At 45.2% G+C, this 20,569-nt stretch overlaps 1 protein-coding gene across 1 annotated transcript in view; it reads left to right on the top strand.

The window, feature by feature from the left end:
• Positions 1-721: 721 nt before the first annotated feature.
• Positions 722-20,569, top strand: part of LOC115082034 (cytochrome P450 4B1-like) — a gene marked incomplete at its 5' end in the record, with an annotated part of 35,536 nt that continues 15,688 nt past the window's right edge. The window contains 7 exon segments of the mRNA XM_029586297.1: positions 722-849; positions 1,537-1,661; positions 7,624-7,730; positions 7,733-7,774; positions 9,786-9,892; positions 10,524-10,620; positions 10,623-10,713. Of these exon segments, the coding sequence (XP_029442157.1) occupies positions 722-849; positions 1,537-1,661; positions 7,624-7,730; positions 7,733-7,774; positions 9,786-9,892; positions 10,524-10,620; positions 10,623-10,713 (697 nt within the window).

The following is a 20,569-nucleotide window of genomic DNA, read 5'->3' as shown; positions in this document are numbered from 1 at the left end:
TAAAAAAAAAACAAAACTCTCTCAAAAACCTTCTCTTCCACTCACTCTCAGCAGGCGATCCCTTCCAGACCTGGGGTAACGGCCACTCCGGGGCAGAGTCTGTGCGGCCCTAAAAATGGTGACCACTGCCACCAGCTTCCTCCTCTCAAAACTCCAACTCAAAGCCGAAACAAGGCCGCACTGCTGCTCGGGCACTGCCTGCTCTGATGGGAGCCGGCTGAGCAATCCAGGCAAACCTCTGTGGAGGTCCCTGCAAGGGATAGTGTGCAAACTACTCTCTCACCTGAATTCTAAGGACAATTTAGCTAGGGAGAGAGGCCTTGCACCTATGACTTTATACTGGAAACATTCTTAGGGGTTACCTTTCAGCCCAACAATATACTTCTGTTCTTTTGAGTTTCCAGTTCAATCAGAACCGACCTCTGTTAGGCTTCATTACCCTTACCTTTTCCTCTTTTATTAACTTCCTCTTGCCCTCGTCTAGTCCAGCTGTTGTTCAGACTGTGGTTGTTTCCGTAACCTAGTGCGTGTGTGTGTACCCCAAGTCTTGTCCCCATTGTACAGTGGCTGAGACTCCTTTCTTATCAGGGCCCAGAATTCTGCCTTTGCAGCATCCTCATCCCCCAGCCAGTCCAGGGAGCGGGGGTGTGTGGGAATGCAGTTCAGCTCTCACTTACATCAAGCGAAGTGGCCAGATGTTTGATTTTGCTGTCCCCGACAGGGAAAGGATTATTGCTCCTCTCCGGGCAAAAGTGGTTCCAGCACCGCAAGCTGCTGACTTCGGGCTTTCACTACGACGTCCTGAAACCTTACGTCAAGCTGATGTCCGACTCCACCAATGTCATGCTGGTGAGGACTATTACTGATCTTCTGTTTCATATTTCAGGATTTTTAAACACATCTGGTCGAAGGCTTTTCTTCTTCCTTTGGAACAAATGAGACGTTGACTTGCTGATTTTAAGGCACTTTTTAGAAAACGTATTAATTTGTACCTCTGTCCCCTGGTAAGTTCAGTCCAGTTCAGCTGCTGATGTCTTGTTGTGGTTATGTAGTAGGTGCATTGCTTTATTGCCCTTCAGTAGTGCTGTGTTATTTTTTAACTGGGTGTTCATAGAAGGGCGAGGTATAAAATGAAATAAAATAACTCACATTCTGCATTTGCAAGAGCAAGAACAGACTGATATAGAGAGATCATTATTACTCCTTGATGCCAAAGCTTCCATCTTTCTCTACAGTAGCAAAGAAAATGCACAGGTTTTATATTCAACCACAACCTTCCATAAGAGAGTAGGTCGCTAGTTCTTTAGAGCCAGACTAACATCAGGACCCGGGCCCTACGATGGTGGCTTTTTATATTTCATTTGCATGCATGCACCAGGGAGAATCTCAGCAGCTTGCTGAACATGGGCCATGGCTTCATGACTGGCCTGACGTTTGAACAGAGAAGCAGCAGCGGGAGGACGCGGGAGGTGGGATTTCCATTGGGAATGGAACTCCAGAGGATTCCTCTCTCATATCTTTCTCCTTTTGCTTTAGGATAAGTGGGAAAAGCTCATCACGGGCGGCCAGCCAGTGGAACTCTTCCAGCACGTCAGCCTGATGACCCTGGACAGCATCATGAAATGCGCCTTCAGCTGCCACACCGACTGCCAGAGTAATAGGTCAGTACCTCTTACTGCTGAAGTCCTAATGAAATGCTCTTCAAGCAATATCTTGCAATGTTGTGTGCATTATAAGAGAGAAAGAGACTGGAAACTAAGATAAGGATGCCAAAAGTGATATAAGAACCTGCCTTACTGGGTCAGACCGAGGGTCCATCAAGCCCAGTATCCTGTGTCCAACAGTGGCCAAGCCAGGCTGCAAGTACCGGCAAGTTTCAAAGCCATCCTAGAGATGCTGATTGAGAAGGGGACTCAGCAGAGGCTCCCGGCCTTTGTTACTAAGGAGTTCTAATTGAATAAATGCCAGAGACTGCATCTGGGAGAGCCAGGGGAGAGCTCCTTGTTACACTACCCACTGCCAGGCCCTGCAGAACCACTAATGACTGCGATTTCCTGGAGCTTTACTTTGTGTATTGAATGTGCACTAAACAGGATATGCAGAATATACAGTAATGAGGTGATTTCCATGCTCCCCATGGAGCTTTCAGTCTTGCGCATAACTGCATGCGCATTTTCAGAAGGAAACTCCTCAGGGAGTTTCCTGGGAAAATCAGACCTGAAAAGTACCCGCAGGTTTTGTACTTGCTCTCTGTGTGGGGAGGGTCAAATCCATGGGGGAAAAGCACGCACGGAGATTGCAGAATGAAATCTTTGTGCGCACGTTAATGCCCCCAGCCTCCACCCGCCTCCCGCTAATATCCCTCTGTTTTACAGACACAAACTTATCTCAGGAGCCTGTTTTACACTGGCAAACACACGTTTACCTGCGTGAAAAGTTTTGAAAATTGGCTTCACCAGGTGCCTAATAAAATATCTTGGTCTGCTTGAATTTGAAGGAGGAGCAGCCTATTGGGTAGAGCAGAAGGAGGAAGCCAGGGTTGAACTCCTGCTGCTGCTCCTTGAGAGTCTGGGCAAGCCCCTTCACCCGCCATTATCTCAGGTACCATCTTAGGGCCTGACTTACTAAGGAAAATGAGGCCCTGAGATTATGAGCTCTCTGGGGATAGGGAAATAGCTAGAATACCTACATAGAACTTAGAAACATGGAAATGAGGGCAGAAAAGGACCAAGTGGTCCATCCAGTCTGCCAGCAGTTCATGGCAGCTTCCGCCGCACCGTGCAGGTCACCCCCATGCTTATCAGTTTCCCAAACCGTAAAGGTCAGGGCCCTCGGTTGCTGTCTGAATCCAATTCCCTGTTATCCCCTGCCATTGAAGCAGAGAGCAGTGATGGAGCTGCATTAATAGTGCATAATAGTTAATTAATAGTTAAGGGTAATAACCGCCGCACCAGCAAGTTACCCCCATGCTTATTTGTTTCTCTAGACCCTATAAGTTGGAGCCCTGGTTGGTCGCTGTCTGAATCCCATTCCCCTTTTCCCCCTACCTGAATGTAATCCACTTGAAGTGTCAGAAGGCAGAATATAATAAATAAAACATTTTTAAAACCTGGTATCCTCAGGATGGCTGCAAACATTCTTTATTGCATCCTCATGTCTAAATCATTTTTCCAGAGCACGTTGAAAAGTTTTGGCGTTCTTGGTTCTTCTCTTACCTTTTCATTGCACTTTTAGTGCTTTCACCTAGTGGCGTGTTTCCCAGCCCTCTCCTGGAGGCCCACCTAACCAGTCAGGGTTTCAGGATTGCCAAAATGAATATGCATGAGATGATTTGCATACCATGGGTCTCCAATGTATGCAAATCTATCTCATGCTTATTCTTTATGGATAGACTGAAAGCGCAACGTGTTAGCTTGGACCTCCAGGTGAGAGCTGGGAAACACAGGCACTAGGGGATTCTCCTCCACCGCTATCCCATTATCCGATGACGTGCGCCAGAGCTCTGTCCTGAGCCCTCAGCTCGTTTTGCTTTACACTCTCTTCCTTGGTGATTTAATCTCCTCCTATATCTTTCAGTACCATCTTTTTGCTGGTAACTCCCAGAACTACCTCTCTGCACAGAATTGTTACCTAGAATTCAATCCCAAATCTCAACCTGTTTGTCTCATATCACTGCCTGGATATCCCATCACCACCTTAAACTTAACATGGCCGAGGCAGAACATTTTGTATTTCTTTTCAAATCACCTTTCCCCTTCTTCTATTTCTGTGCATAATACGGTCATCTTCCCAATCCTCTCAGCTTCTGTCTTGAGGTCATCTTCAACTTTACAATCTGCTCTCCACACATTCAAAACAATGCTAAAATGAACCATTTTTTCTCTATAACATCACTAAAATCCATCCTTTCTGAACACCCTACCAAAAACCTTATCCATTCTCTTTACCTCCCACTAAGATTTCTGCAACCTGCTCCTCACAAGTTTCCCCCTAAAGCAGAGGTGGCCAATTCCTCTTCTTGAGAGCCAAAAACAGGCCTGGTTTTTCATGATATCCACAAAGATTTGCATGCACTGCCTCCATTGTATGCAAATCGATCTCATGCATATTCATTTTGGATATCCTGAAAAGCATGCCTGTTTGTGGATCTGGAGGAATAGAGTTGGCCACCCCTGCACTAAAGTCATCTAACTTCACCACAATGTATAAAACCATTCATCTGTGCAACTTATCTTCCTCTAATGCTGCTGTGACCATGCAACCCCACATTGCAAGTCACCACACTGGCTCCCCATTCACTTCCATCGGTCAGCTTTCATCTATTCATAGGCTCCTTGTAGTCAATTACTAAGTTTACCCTGGATCCATGCTGGCATTTCCCAGTTTCATGTACTCTTGTGATGTGGGCACTTTTGGTATTGTACCTTCCAGGAAGTATGAGAACCACTAGAGGCCTCACCTGGAGTACTGTGTTCAGTTCTGGAGACCGTATCTCCGAAGGGACAGAGACAGGATGAAGGTGGTCCAGAGAAGGGCAACCGAAAAGGTGGAGAGTCTTCATCAAATGACTTATGAGGGGAGATTGAAGAATCTAAATATGTATACCCTGGAGGAAATGAGGAGCAGGGGTGATATGATACAGACTTTCAGATACTTGAAAGGTTTTAATGATCGAAAGACAACGACAAACCTTTTCTGTTGCAAAAAAATCAGCAGAACCAGGGGTCACAATTTAAAACTCCAGGGAGGAAGACTCAAAACCAATGTCAGGAAGTATTTCTTCACGGAGAGAGTGGTGGATGCCTGGAATGCCCTTCCGGAGGACGTGGTGAAGACCAAAACTGTGAAGGATTTCAAAGAGGCGTGGGATAAACACTGTGGATCCATAAAGTCTAGAGGATGTGAATGAAGAGAAGAGGCATGGGGGTGGCTTACAGGAATGATGGCTACTACCTGGAGATTAATATCCTAATTAAATAAACATACACACGGTTAATGCGACTCCAACATTGCTCTATGCTTCAACGGCAAGAGGAAATGGAAAAAAAAGGATTTGCATCCACAAAAAAGCAGGGGAGTAGCTTTCTTGATACGGCAGTTACTACCCCAAACCAAATTAGCCTGATACTTCACTTTCAATGATATCCAGCATAGTTCTCTGCTTCAACGGCAGGGGGAATGATGAAAAGATTATTTATATTCGGACAACAACCAGCAAGGACTGAGTTGCACAGGCTGGATAAACATGCGTGGGAGTAGCTTGCTATGACGGTGGTTACTACCCCTAAACAATTAGCTAGATACTTCACTTAGATGCAGCTCCAGCATTGCTAACTACATCGATGGTGGGGTGGAAGGGAAATAGAACAAAAAGTCACTTACAAGGGATAAGAGAAAAAGATAAGTATGGGAAAAAAAACGTGAAAGCTTGCAGGGCAGACTGGATGGACTGTTTGGTCTTCTTCTGCCGTCATTTCTGTGTTTCTATTTAGAGGGGGATGAAGGCTGTCTCTAAGCTGAGGAGGGGTAAGGACCTCCCTGGAACAGTAAGGACTGTTTTAAGGAGCTTCACTGGGAGCAGCTGAAGCTTATCCTAACGAAGAGATTGGTTAAATCAAGTCAACTCTTTTACGTCTCAGTTCTCTTAACTCTTGTGCCTGACCTGCAGCCTAGAGGCTGAGCCCCAGTTACTGGAGACAGGCTCCTAGCTATGGGATCTTGGAGGATGTTTCCCCACTGCCTTTGAAAATCCTGATAGTCCTGTAGTTGTGCCAAACTTGGGATCAAGGAACTGACCCCCCAGGTGATGCAGGGATATCCATGTAATGAATGTATTGCTTTGGCTCTGTAGATTGGAAAGAAGTGAATGAGGTCTGTGATAACAGATGATGTCTATACTTTGAATGGGATCACTCTTGCATCATCTGGAAGAAGCAGAGTTTGTTGCAGCTTATTGTATATGGTCTTGAATGGAATATAAGAGATTCCGGTTACATTTGAAGATTGCAATCCTATGCCTTAAGTTTCCAAAAGTAAAGGCACAACTTGGGAACTTGAAAACCTATGCATGGACTATGTTTTACAGCTGTGCAGAGTCCATCTCAAATCATCTAAGACTTAAAAGGCTGCACCTACAAGGGTCCATCAAGCCCAGCATCCTGTTTCCAACAGTGGCCAATCCAGGCCATAAGAACCTGGCAAGTACCCAAAAACTAAGTCCATCCCATGCTACTGATGCCAGTAATAGCAGTGGCTATTTTGTAAGTCAACTTAATTAATAGCAGGTAATGGACTTCTCCTCCAAGAACTTATCCAATCCTTTTTTAAACACAGCTATACTAACTGCACGAACCACATTCTCTGGCAACAAATTCCAGAGTTTAATTGTGCGTTGAGTAAAAAAGAACTTTCTCTGATTCGTTTTAAATGTACCACATGCTAACTTCATGGAGTGCCCCTTAATCTTTCTATTATACAAAAGCCTTCAATCTGCAGCTTCTCAATTGTTCTCCTCTATGCCCCAACTCGTGCACTCTGATCTTACCTGTGCCCTCCTCCTCCTCCATTGCCACCTCCTGGCTCTGTGCTTTTCACCTTGCACCACAGGGCTGGCAGAATCCTCCTGAGCTGGGTCTCTGACCATATTCTAGCCTTCCCTATAAAACCCACCTTTCATCAGGTTGCTTTTAAATCTTACACCCTGGCTCTTCTTGGATCTAGCCTTGTCTATTTTAACCAGGTTTTTCATTGGTAACAAATACATTTTGTGAAGCCTCCCATTTATGCTGTCTCTACAGACTGTAAGGTCTCCGGAGGAAGAACAGGCCTCTTCTGCACGGCTCTGCAAAATCACGCCAGTGCAATATAGCGCGCTCGGCTGAGCAAACGGCTTTATACACGCTTGGGCGCGTGTTTCGGATGCGCATCCAAAACCCCTTATGCAATAAGGGGGGATTAGCGAGTCCAAAATGTACATCTTAACCAGCGCCTAGCTAATAGCGCTCATCACATGTAAATTCATGTTAATGAGGTTATTAGGTATTACCCCCCTCCTCCTATGCAAAACAAAAACGTGCGCCCGACGCGTACATTTCTACTCTGAAAAATTAATGCCCTGCCCCGGAGCCGGCGTTAATTCTTCAGGAGCCCCTAAAGTTAATAGAAAAGCAGAAAATACTGCTTTTCTGTTCCTTTTTTCGGTTCCTCTGACTTAATGTCATGTTGATATTAAGTTGGAGGAACAGAAAAAAGGAATAAGGGGAAGAAAATGTCACTGGTGGTCAGGTTAGGAAAGCAGATGCTGAATTAAGGAGCGCGGCTGTGCACAGGTTGTCATAAAACTGGGCGTCCTTTTTCCTAACCCACTGACAGCCGCCTCTCCTGGGTGCCCGCTAGGGACGCGCAATTTTCCCCCAGTGCCTCCTTTTTACCACGGCAGCCCATTTAAATATCACATGGGGCGCCCGGGGGAGGTAGATCGGCGCGGTAGGAGAGCGGCTCACATCATGACCTTGCGTCGGCCCGAATGTGTAGCGGTGCTGCAGAACCGATAGGTGGCATCTGCAGTTCTGAACTTCCTGATTGTTTAGTAGGTAATAAAATTTTCTGTTCCTTTCCCTGTAGTGAGAACTCCTACATCAAAGCTATTTTTGACCTCTGCTGCCTGGTGGACTACAGATTTCGCCAGTTTCCGTTGCACAGCAATCTCATTTTCCACTTGAGCCCCCTGGGTTTCGCTTCCGGAAGGCCTGCAGACTGGCTCACCAGCACACAGGTATTCTGCTCCTCAACATGGCCCTTCCTGAATGCCTTTTCTCAGCCCACCATTCGTCTGCTCGCTGCAAAACGCAAGCCTGTGGCGAGAAGAAAGATGGAACATTTCCCCAGTCCAAGTAAAAGGGGGAATCTGAAATACAGCAGTTTAGGAGAGCAAATTGACTCCACGCTGTCAGGCTGAGGTGGCAGCACATTGTAGTCTGAAGGCTGCTGAGATTCTCAGGAGGGGAAAGGGAGGTTGACCATCCAGAAGCCTGCTAAATTCGGTATCTACAGCTTTAAGTGCTTTCAACGTTTCCATCTGCTTCTGTGTCAGCAGGACTATGCGGAATGCTTGCCCTGCCTTCTTCTTATATTCGCATTTTGCAGTAGCAGGAAAGGTTGGTGAAGGAGAATATTAGAGCTGAGGACAGTGGGGGAAACTCTTATGATTATCATTCCGAATTAAGCTCTCCGATTCTGCACAACATGGGGCAGTCATGTTTGCAACGCTTTGCAACAACAGAAGACTCAGTTCTCTGGTTTTCAGTCTTTTTTTGAAATAACAATAGGACATGGCTCTCCCATTTCTATAAAGCCAGGTTAGGTTGGTAGCTAGGTTTGTAGATGTGACTCAGTTTTTCAAAGTTCAGTCTCACAGCAGAAGGCATCAACCATCAGCTGGCAGGGTGAGGTCTGAGAGAGCAACACGAAAGCAGGTGCAGAAACCGGCGAGGTTGGTTCCTTCCTGTCCGTACGTTACCTGGCAGCCCTGCTGAAATTGTCTTCGCTGTCCGAAGAGAGGGAAAAGCTCCCTTTTGGGCAGGGTTGAGGGCCAGCATGCATGAGAAGCAGGCTGAGGTTCTGCACTCGGCTCTTATTCCTGTGTCTGGCAGCCCCTGGTGAGGAGGGGGTCCCAGCTGTCGTTCAGCAGGTGCGGGCTTACTGGGGTCCAAAAGAAGCTCTGGTCTGTGACTGCGGTGGCTGGGAGGAGGGTGAGGCTTAACTGGGGAAAACCTCTGGCAGCAGCAAATGATGGCCCACGGTTCCTTCAGCTGCAAAACCCACTCCCTCCCTCCCACCTTTATCATTCGTGGCAGTGAGAGGCGCTGGGGCAGGCTCTGACCGGGCTGAAGCTCTGCTGTGGTTTGGTCCTTACTGGGCAGACACCTTTAGTGGTGCTGCTCGTGGCCCATTTGTAGAAAACTCCACAGGCTAAAAAGTAAAAGCAATATAAGTAAAAAGGTTAAAACATGCTAAAAAAAAAAAAATGCCTAGGGACTCCTATATTCACTTTACTCGTCTGCAAAGTGACTTGCCACTTGGGCTGGTAGCCTGTTGGCGTGCAGAGAGTGCAGTTGTTACAGAGTGGGGCAAAATATAGTTTTTACTGATATTTATAATATAAAATTGTATTTTTTTCTATTTTCCCCTTTTTACTGTCATAAATTGTGAACCGTTGAGATGGACCTTGTCCGCACAACGGTATATAAAACTGTTCAAATAAAATAAATAAATACAAATCCAGGACATTGCGGTGACCTCTGGAAACCGACGGTTCAGCAGCCCAGGCTCCCACCAAAGTTTGTAGAAAAAAATCAACTCCCCATACATTCCCTTCACATTTTATATTTGGGGAAAAAAATGTCGATCCCTAAATATTGCTGATATTTCCAGCACAAGCCATAATTTCACGGATTATTTCAGCATTAAAAGGAGGCAATGGTGGGAAGGAAGAAGGGGTTCACAGTCTCAGAGCACGGCAGTGGAACGCCAGCGAGGCTGAGACCTTTTCCTGCCTCCGTCTCTCCCCGTGCCCGAGTTCTAATCCCAGCTCTGCCATTGACTCTCTCTGTGTGACCTTGTCTCCTCGGGTATCAGAATTAATGTTACCTTCACCATTTCCTCCCACCTTCCACCAATGAAGCCCCTGCAGTGAGCTCTCAGGAGCCCCCTTAAGCCAGAGACATCCCCTAAAGTTATTTATCTGTGACCACATAAGAAAGCCCGTTTCTCATCCTCCTGCACAGATGCAGTGATAAATCAGAGGAAACGCATCCTTAGGAACGAGAAAGAACTGGAAAAGATCCAGCAGAAGAGACATTTGGATTTTCTGGACATTCTTCTCTGCGCTAAGGTATGGACGAGACACGGGCTATCAATACGGCAAAGTGACTTGCCACTTGGGCTGGTAGCCTGTTGGCGTGCAGAGGGTGCAGTTGTTACAGAGTGGGGCGAACGCCTGTGGACCCCTCCTGTCGCTCGGGGAGGAAACTGGATGAGAGCAGTTTTCAAAGCCCTGCTGGGCCTGGCTAACAGTAGCCCTGGGCTTCCACAGCGAGCGGACTTTCAGAGGCATTCTTGGGGGGAGAGGAAGTCAGCTTGCACGTGCACACTCACTCTTGTACCAGCGATCGGCTGCCCACACGGATACCAAGTGCAGAAATCGTAGGAGTGTGGGGCTTTCTTATTTAGGGATCTTCTTGGTCTGGTTTAGTGTTTAGTCGTAAATTGTCCATCGGCAGTGGCTGCAGACTCTTCTTCCTGGGGCGTAGAATTAAAGAAAAACTGTGCACACAACAGTTTTGCTTAGATTTTTAGTGCAACTCCCCCCTCCCCCGCCAGGTATATGCACCGGTGCAAGCAGTTTGATTATTGGCCCCCCCACACAATCCATATGTTTTTTTGGTTAAATGTGGCATTTTATTGCAGGAACGTAAAAAAGCAGTTAGAAGTGTCCTGTTGATAATTTTGGAGGTTTTGTTTAGGATGAGAACGGAGAAGGACTCTCGGACGCGGACCTGCGCGCGGAGGTGGACACCTTCATGTTTGAGGGTCACGACACCACTGCCAGTGGCATCTCCTGGATCTGTACTGCATGGCCATGTACCCGGAGCACCAGGAAAAATGCAGGGAGGAAATCCAAGAGATTCTGGGAGACCGTGACACGGTGCAATGGTGAGAGCTTCCATGTTTAACATTTCAAAGCTTTTCCTTTTGTTTTATGATTTTTTAAAACCTTCTGCTTTAGCAATGGTCACAACATTCCTGTGCTCCCAATGAGGTTTTGTACAGGTTTCCATTCTCAGCCTAAAGGGGCCATCCTCAACCCATGGAGCAGACCAGGGCTGGATTAAGGTGGTGCTCACCTCAGACCTCGGGGGGGAGCGGGAGTTATCCTTGTGGGAGAGGGGAATGATCTCTCCTGCCCAAATCCTACCAGAATGCCCTCCCTTCCTCCGAGTCACGGCAGGGCTGGTTCTTCTCCAACGGTGCCAGCTCCGGGTCAGGAGCTGCAACCGGGGCTCTGCGGTGCCCTGCCCTGCCCCCTCCTCCCGCAGGGGCTTCAACCCGTGCAAGGGGCCAAGCTCCGCAGGCGAGGAGGAGACTAGCGGCGCCGGGGCAGCGGGCTCGGATTCAGGAATGGCCGCGGCGACGGCCTTCCAGCGCCTGTGGAAATTTGGCACCGGAGGCAGTTGCTAAATCCGGGGCCTGGATCTGACACTATGACCTTAGCCGCGGAAAAGCCGAGGACCCTGTAATAATGTGTCGGGATTCTGCATCCCAAGCTTGTGAGCACCAGGGTCTTCCCGAGGGCTCCGAGGTGAAGGCCGTGACCCTGTCTGATAATAAGCTTGGCATTCTCGCTCCTCTTGAGGTCTGTGCAAGCCTGCGCTGCTCGCTGGTGTCTGGGCTCAGGGCTGCTTTCTTTCCAGGATGGCGGGATCAGAGGCAGGATGCTGTCCTGGCTTTCTTCTGTCCTCACAGACAGGACGCAGTTTGTGGTGAAACGCTCCAGCTTTCATCCTTTACTGTCTGGGGGGTCTGCAAGGATCTGTGCTTTCAATATTTATCTGCTGCCCCTTGATCTAAGAGACTATCCCCCATATCCTGAAATCTCCCTTCCTTCCTGGGGAAGTTACTGCAGTCATTGGGCATTGCTTATAGAAGATATGTTTGATGATGATGTGCAATTTATTTTCCCTTTGAGGCAACACTGGAGTAAAGCAGTGTTAGAATTGACCTCCATCCTATTGAAAGTCATACTTGGATAAAACAGAATAATTTTAGTCTGAATCCAGCAAAAAAAAACAAAAACCCAAACCCTAATTATTGTGGGTTAGTTTATTTATTTATTTATTTAACATTTTTGTATTCTGCCTATATTGATCCGTCATTCTAAGCAGATTCCAGCAAGAAATATAAAACAATAAAACAAATTTGTAAACAAACCTTTCCAATAATCCAATTGCTTCCTTTTGTAAAAAAGCTTCCCTGAACAATAAAGTTTTCAAAGCTTTCCGAAACAATTTAAAATCAGTCTCTGAACTTCTTCAGCTAGATTATTCCATAATGTGGCCCCTATAATAAATATTGATTGTTCTCTTGGTTCCTGATTTCGAGCTCAATAGCAGGTCCAAACTTAAGACGGATAAGACTTATCTGGTGTGGCTATGTAGCAATTTATCCGGGGATATTCAGCTGCATAGCCGTGCAGCTGAATGTCCCATCTAAGTTAGGTGGATAAGTCTATGACTGCTGTGCCAGAATCTATAATTCTTAATAGAAAATCATTCCCCGAACTGTGCTGTACTTCCTATGAAACCGCCTTGCTTGTCATGCAGCACAGTTCGCTGTTGTAAAAATCCCCGCTGCAGCTCTTTGAGTTCCCTTTTTTCTAACGGCTTCTCCAAAGAAATTAGATTCAGAATTGGTCTGCAACTTTTAACGTCACCTGCTGAAAGAGCTATCCTCTTTTTCACTGGTCGTATCGTTGATTGCTTTAAAGTTTCCAGTACTAAGCAGCTGGGAAAGAATCTTTAAAAGTTTATCCTTCAAAGAATTAAGGACCCACATGGGACCAGGATCCAACACACAATGAGAACCTTTCTTCTGCGACCAGAACACTCTTCTGTTTTCCACCTTAGATATTCATCCCAACTTACCTCATACCCAGTATTAGAGGGTAAAAAAATTCCCTGTTCGAACGACATCTGATAAAGTCGTATCATTGTTCTTACACATAAGAAAATCTGCAAAATCTGGAGGAGATAATCACCCGACTAATCTTTACCAGGTTCCTGTAGAAATCTGTCGACATTGACAAATAACTCAAACGGGCGATTCATTGAAATTTTTAGCTGAGAAGTAATAAACCAAAGCCTGAGCAGGATCTTAAGGATGATCTTTCATTCTACAATCAGAGCTGCGTAACGTGGGTGTAATTATGGAGTCCACCCTGTCAATGCATGCCCTTCTGTCTAGAGCTCCAAAACTGGCATGCTCTGCGATTATTGCGGCCTCTGTTAACGACCTTCAGATCTGAAAACGGCACTGCCTGTACTCGCTCTGTCTCGCCTATGTCAGGTGACCTGAGAGCGAGATGCGACCATTCCAGCTGATGCAGAGCACTGCAGGGCAGAGAGTGCCAGGGCAGAGAGTGCAGGGCAGAGAGTGCCAGGGCAGAGCACTGCAGGGCAGAGAGTGCCAGGGCAGAGAGTGCCAGGGCAGAGCAGTGCAGGGCAGAGAGTGCCAGGGCAGAGCACTGCAGGGCAGAGAGTGCCAGGGCAGAGAGTGCCAGGGCAGAGCACTGCAGGGCAGAGAGTGCCAGGCTGCAGGGGCAGTGAGCTCATTACCCCTGGGGTTATGCAAGCTCCATTGGCTTCCTGTACTTTACAGATCTCGACATTTAAGATTGCCTGTTTGGCCTTTAGGGTTTGAAAAGGCAGTGGTCCCCATACTTGCGTTCCTGCATGGCTCTTTGCAAGACATGTAGTTCCTTCTTTGAAGGCTTTGCAGTTGAAGTCCTCACATAACAAAGCTTTTCTGCATGCTTTTAATTTTTGGATAATTTGAAGGCTCCGCAATCTAATTTAAGTTTACTTAGGGATCTTCTGCTGATATTGTTTGTTTTAATATTTTGTATCTTTATTCTTTGCTGTTATTGTTTTTTCTTTGTATTTTTTTTTTTATATTGTTGTCATCTGCCCTGGGGTCTTTGAAAGGCAGAATATAAACGTTTGTGATAAACAGGTAAATGTACCACACATGGGACTCTGGCCTGCCTGAAAGCAGCTTTACTGCAACTGCAAACCCTCCGGCAGGTTCTCCACAGTCCATGCATTCAAAGCAAAGAGGAACGGTCCAAGTTACAGGCTTTTTCTTCAGCCAGCAATTCTTCCCAGCAGCCCATCGGCCTCAGCTATCAAGCACCTTCTTTTCGGCTTCCTGCATGTTTGGGGTCAGGCTTTCTCCCCTCTAATTTCAGTTTCGTGCTGCATGAAATTCTGGCTTTCTACCATAGAGAGAGGTTGAACAGAAAAGGTTTATTTATTTAAATTTATTTAAAAATATTTCTATATACCGTCTTTTCAAACTAGTTTGATCAAGACGGTTTACATATTTCGATTATATAGAGCCAGTTAACCAGGAAAAAATAAAAAAATGAAAATAGAAATAAAATAAAATAAAAACATCAGATTTAAAAATATAGATAAGACATAGAAAGAATAAAAATACAATAAATTGTTATAGTCCCTACTCATAAAATAAATATACTAATTTTTAACAAAAATAGTCAAAGATAGAAAGGAGATAATGAATATAAAATATAACTCATATAAACCATTTTCCTTCAAAATGTATAATCGAATGGTAAATTACTACTAAAAAATGTGGCTTAGAACATGAAGTAGTCAATTTTCAAGATGAGCATATGCAATCTTGAATAAATAATTTTAACTGCCTTCTTAAATTCGCTATGACTAATAATTTGCCTTAAGGTGTTAGGGAGAGAATTCCACAACAGCGGTCCAGCCACTGAAAATGGCAATCCCCAGAGCGGTGGTAAGTGAGCAGTTGGTACTGGGGCTTTACTTTGCTTCCTGATTTCAGCAGCAGCCCTGTCTCTCTCTCTCTCTCTCTCGTGCTCTTTTCTATTTTCTGAATGAAAAGCCTTTTCCCGGCCACACCTGCCTATTGCTCCATGATTCAGCACGTTTCCCTGCTCTCTCACGATTTGTTTGATTTTATGTTTCAAGTACTCTAGCCTTCCCTGAGTAAGGGGCGGGTCATAAACAACCTTCCTCCAGACCTTCCCTCGCAGCTCAAAACCACAGGTTTGAAGCACTTGGTCCCCAGACCAATCCTCCTCAGAAGGGAAGTTTCCATCCTTCCAGCTTACATTGTACAACATTGACTCACTACTACTACTACTAGTACTTATCCCTTCTCTAGCACCACTCCATGCTCTCAGCGCAGTACAACATTGACTCACTACTACTACTAGTACTAGTACTTATCCCTTCTCTAGCACCACTTCATGCTCTCAGCGCAGTACAACATTGACTCACTACTACTACTACTAGTACTTATCCCTTCTCTAGCACCACTCATCATGCTCTCAGCGCAGTACAACATTGACTCACTACTACTACTACTAGTACTTATCCTTCTCTAGCACCACTTCATGCTCTCAGCGCAGTACAACATTGACTCACTACTACTACTACTACTACTACTAGTACTTATCCCTTCTCTAGCACCACTCCATGTTCTCAGCATAGTACAACAACACAAAGTGACTGAAGAGCTTACAGTCAAGACAAGCGCACAGACAAAGGGAACTTTGCAAATTTCATTTATTAGGAAAATGATCAAATTAATAAAGCTATGAGTAGGATAATCAGGGGTATGATTTAAATGCAGCCTCAAAAGGCGCAACTCCTGGTTCATTTTGTGGATCGAATTCTCAGGATGCTTTCAATGACCAGAACATAGCAGCTCCTGGGGTGCCGGGGTTTGAACGGTGGGGGGGAGATATAACCTCCAGGGCCCTCACTCGTTTCTCAGACGCTGCCAAATCTGTGCGCACCTTGGAGGGTTCAGTGGACTGAGAAGACGCCAAATGGTAGCACAGAGAGCCAGAAGGTGGTATTCAAAAAAATCAACAAAAAGTTTACTTGATCTTGAAAAACATTGTCCATGCCAAATTGCAAAATCATGAACCCCAAGGCTGTCCATGGTGCACTTTATCCCAGATGTATTCTTCTGGTCTGATTCAGTAACCGGTACGCCTTCCCTGTAGAGGATAGGAAAATTCTCCTCTTCCACCATCATAGAAAAATAGGAAAAATAGAACAAACTCTCCTCGCTACACAACAAGATAGAACAACTCCTTCCAACCAGCAGTCTTTGTCCCCACTGTAACAGGTGGCAGGGCAAAGTGGCTGAGACTCCGGTCCCTCAGCTCGGGGGTGTGGGCCTCACTGTTGATAGGGCTGGTGCAAAACTTACAGCCTGCCGCCCCCCTGAACAAAACATTTACTACAGTCTTCTCAGCTAAAATATCACTTGCAACATGAATATCATATTTACATGCAATGCTGAAAAAACCCTGCAAAAATGTAAAAAAAAAAGGCCCTTGGACTTGGTATTAAGGCTATCGTAATGTGTGTTGGGTATGGGCTTGGCCCTCAGAAAGGCACAAGTAAAATGAATTACAATTTCAATATAAATCTCCCATTCCAAAATGGCAATAACTGCCAGCACTCAAACACTAATAACTCTACTTATGAATAGGCAAACCTGCAATTATTACACCAGGCCCTATAATGCCAGGACACCTACTATTAGGAAAACAGAAAATTAAGCTGCTGTAGATCCCTACACAGAACCTACACTAGAATCTAGCAGAATATGTGAACTCAGTCACACGTGCAAAATACAAACAGACCCTCAGCAAATGCAGAATAAAGTGACCATAAAGTAGTACTAGAAACATGCAGACAAAAAATGAACTGTAAACCACAACAAGCCAGACTATGTATGCAGTGAAACAATGGAAAAACAGAAGCATTAAAATTCCTCATAAATACCAACATAAAATCAGGAAATATAAATCATCAATAGAAGTAAACCATACTAATAAAAAGAATATTTCAAAACATCTGACAAACAGAATAACATCCAATAATATAAAACTCATATAAATTTTCCAAAGACCAATAAAATATTTCAAATCTCACCCAATACTTAAAATCGATAAAAAATCCCTTGCTGTCCATACCTGGGATCTTTTGATTTCCAGATGCCCTGAGATTGTCGTGCATTAGCAGGGAAGAGGATGGGGTTTGCTGCTCAGTCTTTCTCCTCTCACTCATACATGCACACATATTCAATCACGGAACATGCTCTCTCTCTCTCTCTCTCACACACACACACACATGTACACAAATGCAGACATGCTTTCACAGACACACCTTCACAGATGCACTCTCTCACACACACAGACATGTTCTCTCACATACACAGATACAGACATGCTGTCATAGAAAAACACACACAGACATGCTTTCACACATACACAGACATGCTCTCATAGACGCACACAGAGACACAATATATGCTTTATCACACACACACACACCAGACAAAGATATGTTCTCACAGATACATAGACATATTCTCAGACACAGGTATACACACACATACATGCACACTGCTCTCACAGACACACCCACACACATGCTGTCTGTCTCTCTCTCTCTCACACACACACAGACGTGCTCTCGCACATCACAGAAAGACATGCTCTCACACACAGACAGGCTCTCACAGACACACAGACACAGAACTGTTCTCACACATACACAGACAGACATGCTCTCACAGACACACACACACACACACACACACATAGAGAGGCTCTAACACACAGACACAGATATTCTCTCACTCACACATGCTCTCTCATAGATAGACACAGACACACTCTTACTCCCTCACTCCTCCCTCCCTCCCCCCCCATCAGAAACACAGCGGTAGCATCTTCCTTCAGCCCCCGTGGCAGACAGGACTCTGCATCTTTCTTGAGGCTGCTGCTCTGTTTCCTGCGGGTGGGACTGCATTGTTGCTGCTGCTCCTGCACTCGAAAGCCATGCAGGTTGGGTCTGATCTTGCTGCTTCCCGTGACAGCTTGGGGAATGCAGCGTTTTTTCCGCTGCTTCTGGCCTCAGTGACCTGGCCTGGCCTTTCCTTCTTCCCGCCCACACACATCCACCACTTCCTCTTCCAGGCCACGTGGGTTGGAAGAAGAAGCCATTCCGTTGTCGTCCCCAGACCTGTGGCAATCTAAGCGGTCGCCTAGCCCATCTAGTGCTTCCACCACCGACCCTGACTGTCAGAAACTGGTAAAACATCACTGGATACAAAAACTCTCTTTTACAAAAATGCTTCTCTTCCAGTAGTCTCTGTCCCACTGTTAATTGGACACCAGTTAAAACTACTACTGCGAAATCCAGCCTTACCAGGGAAGGTGTAACTGGCCCTCCTGAACAGGGTACGGGTCCAGGAACTCTCAGCTTCTTCAATCCTCTCCAGTTGGTGAGCCGTGAGGCCTACCAGAAAGACCTCCAAACTCCTCACACAAGATGGTGTCACACAGGACAGCTTCTTCCTCAAGCGTCTTCTTCCTCACTCATCTGATAGAGGGCCAGACCCATCCCAAAAAGGGGAAGGTCAAAATAGGGGAGAGGATTCCCAAGATGCAAAAATCTCCAAAAAGTGTAAAAAGGGATCATAAGGACATAAGAACATAAGAACATGCCATACTGGGTCAGACCAAAGGCCCATCAGGCCCAGTATCCTGTTTCCAACAGTGGCCAAGCAAGGTTATAAGTATCTGGCAGGATCCGAAGAGGTAGACAGAGTCCAAGCTGCTTATCCCAGGATAAAAAGTGGATTTCTGCAATACCACCTTAATAATGGTTTATGGACTTGTCCAAATCTTTTTTAAACAGCTACACTAATAGCTTTCACCACATCCTCTGGCAATGAATTCCAGAGCTTAATTATGCATTGAGTAAAAAAAAAAAATGTATTATGTAGTAACTTCATTGTGTGTCCTCTGGTCTTTGTACTTTTCAAAAGAGTAAACAATTGATTAAAGTTTTCTCGATCCATTCCACTAATTATTTAGTGTGGGTTGCGAAGCCCCTGTCACATTCTCCCCTGCCCATTAAAAATAAAACAAATTTGGATCAGGAGACTGATTCAGATCTTTTTTTTGTATCTTATTTCATCTATAAACTATACAATAACACACTCTAACGGCAGAGACATTCACAATAACAAATGTAGGTGTAATAATTCCAAATGCCTACTTAGGGGAACTCAAACCCAAGGGTAGCATGGCCAGCATGGTGAAACCGGACAGCATTAAGCACACACATTAACATATCACAATTAAACACAATCAGAGTAGTATGAAATAGTTTATCTGCGTGGAAAACACAGAGCAAGCAATTTCACACTCATCTCATGAGCCCATTATAAGCCCTCAGGGAAGAGCTTAAAAGAACACCCATGTTAATACGAAAACTACATCAAGCAGGCCTGCTGAAGGAAGAGCAGCTGGCCTCTTCCACCCAAAGAGGCAGAGAGCACTGGCACAGCAAACCCAATCCAGGGAGCAGCACCACCCTCCACCAGAGCAGCAGGGAACGTGCCAAGAAATACCGCAAGTATTTCCTGGGGGGGAGAAGTGCCAGGAAGAGCGTCCTTATAAACCTCATCAAACACTTATGCAATCCCCGTGAGAAGGTTACAGCATAAAATCTTCGCATTTAATGGCGGACGTGGCTCCCTTTGGTTAGGAACCAGGGATCTAATTATCCCTTAGAGGAGAGGAAAAAGTGGTTCTCCTGCAACCTTAGAGCAAGATCTGAACAGGTAATTGGTGGGAGGCCTGAGGGCCAGAAAACTTACAGGAGGACCAGAAAAGTAAAAAAGAAATATACTGAATACCTTAAATATTTATAATGTGTTTTCATAGTTTTTCTATTTTTATGGAAATTTATATTTTTATACCTTAACCACCACATTCATTGACAACCTGTCACCAATACATTTCCTTCAAACTATTTATAATATTCTTTCTTTCCCCCACAAAAGCCAAGTAATGAAACATTTCAGGCACCATCTGTAATTAGACTGCATGCAATAATCACATCACATGCAAAACTTATTGTATATAACAACAAAATCAACTCCATAATAATTGTTTCAGCTATCGTATCCAAAACATTCCCACCCACATGATGCCAGTAATAATTACATGGTAGCATCCATCCATTCTATCTTCTATGGCTCGTACCACGTGCTTGTAGCTGGATAAGGCAGATATTCTACAAGAAGAAGAAAACACACCCTCCCGCACAAGGCAAATATAGAAAACAGCTCAACACACATTTTTTTTTCAGCATTTGCAAAAGTGGTAAACAGAATTAGTAGTAATAAGCAGAGTTCCCACCACTTTCTTAATAAGAAATGGCTACTTAATTCTGTGTCACTTACAAGCCTTCTTCATCATCATTTCCCTCAGGCCTCCGGGTGAGGTTTCTTTACAAAGACTCCTATCTGGAATTGATCACAATACCCATCCCACCGTTAGTACTGCACAATTGCTTATAAATGTTCCTTGCGACTTTCAGCTCTTTCACTCTTGGTGCTGTCCTTCTCACTACATAGTCTGGGTGGCTGCGAATGAAGTCATAATCGGTTTTGTCTTGGATCACACATTTATCCGTGTACTCTCAAATCCGCTCCTCGTGATGCTGCTTGATGTAGTTCATGATGTACAAGAGCCTGTGTCTTTCTCCACACGAGTTGCTTAGCTTGTGATGCTCGCTTAATCTTTTGTTCCATGGCAAGGGTGCTGGGGAGCATTCACGACTGGTCATGGACTTCCCAGGATATGGGATGATCAAGAATGTCTGCATTTACCAGACTTCAGGATCCGACATACGAGCAGCCA

This window comes from Rhinatrema bivittatum, unplaced genomic scaffold (genome assembly GCF_901001135.1).
Source record: "Rhinatrema bivittatum unplaced genomic scaffold, aRhiBiv1.1, whole genome shotgun sequence".
NCBI lineage: Eukaryota > Metazoa > Chordata > Amphibia > Gymnophiona > Rhinatrematidae > Rhinatrema > Rhinatrema bivittatum.
The sequence above is the reverse complement of the archived record's forward strand: the minus strand, read 5'-3'. Positions and strand labels throughout refer to the sequence as shown.